Source organism: Sesamum indicum, linkage group LG11 (genome assembly GCF_000512975.1).
Source record: "Sesamum indicum cultivar Zhongzhi No. 13 linkage group LG11, S_indicum_v1.0, whole genome shotgun sequence".
Lineage (NCBI taxonomy): Eukaryota > Viridiplantae > Streptophyta > Magnoliopsida > Lamiales > Pedaliaceae > Sesamum > Sesamum indicum.
In genome coordinates this window covers 3,934,254-3,936,870 of record NC_026155.1, presented here as the reverse complement: position 1 = coordinate 3,936,870, position 2,617 = coordinate 3,934,254, and the positions used below count along the sequence as shown (strand labels likewise).

General features: G+C 25.2%; 1 protein-coding gene across 1 annotated transcript in view; it reads right to left on the bottom strand.

Moving 5' to 3' along the window:
• Positions 1–252, bottom strand: part of LOC105173313 — a gene marked incomplete in the record, with an annotated part of 4,557 nt that extends 4,305 nt beyond the window's left edge. Inside the window, 1 exon segment of the mRNA XM_011095013.2 lies at positions 1–252. Coding sequence (XP_011093315.1) covers positions 1–44 — 44 coding nt within the window.

The window sequence follows — 2,617 nt, the reverse complement described above, 5'->3', positions numbered from 1 at the left end:
TCTTCTTCGGACTCCGACTCTGCAAATTCAACAGATTTGGGCATTTTTCCTGAACTGGGTTTTCGATTTCTTGGCTTGTCTTGATCAAATTGCAAGGTCTCAACACCTTTCCTCGGTTGGTTCTTGGTCTTTCTTGATGGAAGAAAGAACAAAACGGCGGGAATTTGGTACAAGTTTGAGGGGCAATTCTGGCTAATTAGTTTCAATCCCTTCTTTTTTTTTTTTGATAAACATTAGGGTAAAATTAAAATCTTCAAGAGAATTGAAATTATGTAAGATTTGTTCTTTTATATTTATATATACTATTATATTAAGCCTGTGCCCTACTATTAATTAATTTGGTATGCTAAATGCGAAATTTCTAAAGTATCTTCAAATTTTTAACAACTTACCAATATCAATTCAGTGTGCCAAATTTTTAATTGTAATTTTCTAATTATTTTCTATCCATGATCTTATAAATTTTCGTCCTTACTTCACACACACCAAGATTTGAGTACACCTCCATCTGCTAGAATTAAATTATATATATAAGTGATATATAACTATTTGACTTCAAATATGAAATTAATGAATGATATGATTGAGTGAGTATTATATTTGTGATATGATTATTTAATAAAATTATTTTTGTTTACTTTAGGAATAGTTACATTTACATCTTCTCCCTTGTTGTTCTTTTAGATAAATTATCTCTATTTTTTCAAAAAATATAAAAATCACCCTGGCAGTCTTTAAAACTCCAAAATGTCCCTATTGACTTGGTCAAATTTTAATATAATTTTTAAGGACAAAAATGCCTTTTGGAGTATTTATGTAATTACTAAGATAGAATGGGTATCAAAGAAATATATATATAGGGATAAGCAACATGATTCAATAGATTTTCTTCTTATTAATTATTTATTTAATTCAAAATTAAATTATTTTATTACTTTTTTAATTTAATCTTTATATAAAATTACACCTTTTAATAATTAAGATATTAAATTATTTAATTAATATATTATTAAAATGAATTACTGTATTATGAATTTAAATTTAAATATTATTACACTTTTATCATTATTTGAAATTAATAAAATTAAATAATTATTCATATCCTCTATTTTTATTTATAATTGAATTTTACAAAAAAATTTAATAAGTAATAATTCAAAATAATTTATGCATTTTCTATAAATCATATTAGAATTAATAAAATAAATAATTTATTTATTAAAAATATTTTAAATTATTAAATTAATTTTTTTTAAAAAAGTTATCTCTTTTTACTAATCCTACCACCATGCCACCCGCAACTCCACCTATGCCCTCACCTTCATTGCCCCATTGCTGCGTATCACCTCGCATCACTTGCGCCCATCTTTCACCCTCCTCTATCATCGTCCGCCGTCAAAATATGCATGTGTATATGTATTACTATATAATTAATTATGTTCAATTGCTACATATTTATATATTTATATTCATATATGTATAATCTATCAATTTTAGTAAAATTTAGTTATAAATAAAAATAGAGAATAAATCTTTTAATTTTAAGAACTTAAAAAATTAAAACAATTTATACAAATGCGATAGTTTTTTAATTAAATTTATAACCTAGTAACTAATTTTTATTAGTATATTAATTTATTAATTAAATATTTCAATTATTAAGAGATGTAATTTTATATAGAGATTCACTAAAAAAAAGTTAATCAAATAATTTAAGTTTAAATTAAAAATTGGTAGAAATAATTAAAAATATAAGAGGTCATATTATTTATTCTCATAAATATTACTTTGACACTCCTTCTATCTTTTAGTAATTAAAAAAACACCCATAAGGGCATTTTTTATCTTAAAAAAATTATATTAAAATTCAACCAAGTCAACAGGGGCATTTTGGAGTTTTCAATGCTGTTAGGAGTGATTTCTGTAATTTTTGAAAAGGTAAGGGTAGTTTGTGTAAAAGGACAATAGGTGAGGGGGTGAAATCTAATTATTGCTTTATTTTATTGTATTGAAATTCTGATGGAAATGAGTGAAGTATTATTTAATTTATATGACTATTTTAAGTGTTGTTTGGCAAAAATCCCCAAAATGCTTTTTTATTTTTGATACGTATAAGAAATTTGGCTACACTACAAGGGCCAAAGGATTTTTAAGAAAATTTTAAAATTATCAAAGGACTAGCCATACAAAACAGATGTTAGCACTCGGATATTTTAGTCAGTAACGGTTTAAGAAGAAATAAAAGAAAAAATTTGAAATAAAGTGAGAATAATGGTGAAATATGATGTTAGAGTGATAAAAATTCGTGGAGTACAAAATATAGGCTTGAAATATACTGAAAATTGAGAGAGAATAGTGCAAGCAAAGAGAAAGTTTGAGGATGAATGTGATGTTGTTTACCATAAATCTGCATAAAACCTCTATTTATAAGCTTTTACATAGTTGGATACAAAGTCAAATACCGAGTTTCGTGCGACATTAGAAAGCTATTTGAGTTGGCTATCATACACAACAAATGTTGGAGATTTTGATAGGTATTGACTCATATATGTGAGCTGGATGAAACCCTGTCAAATTTGCCTACAATTCCGAGAATTAGATATTTATGGACTTTCCA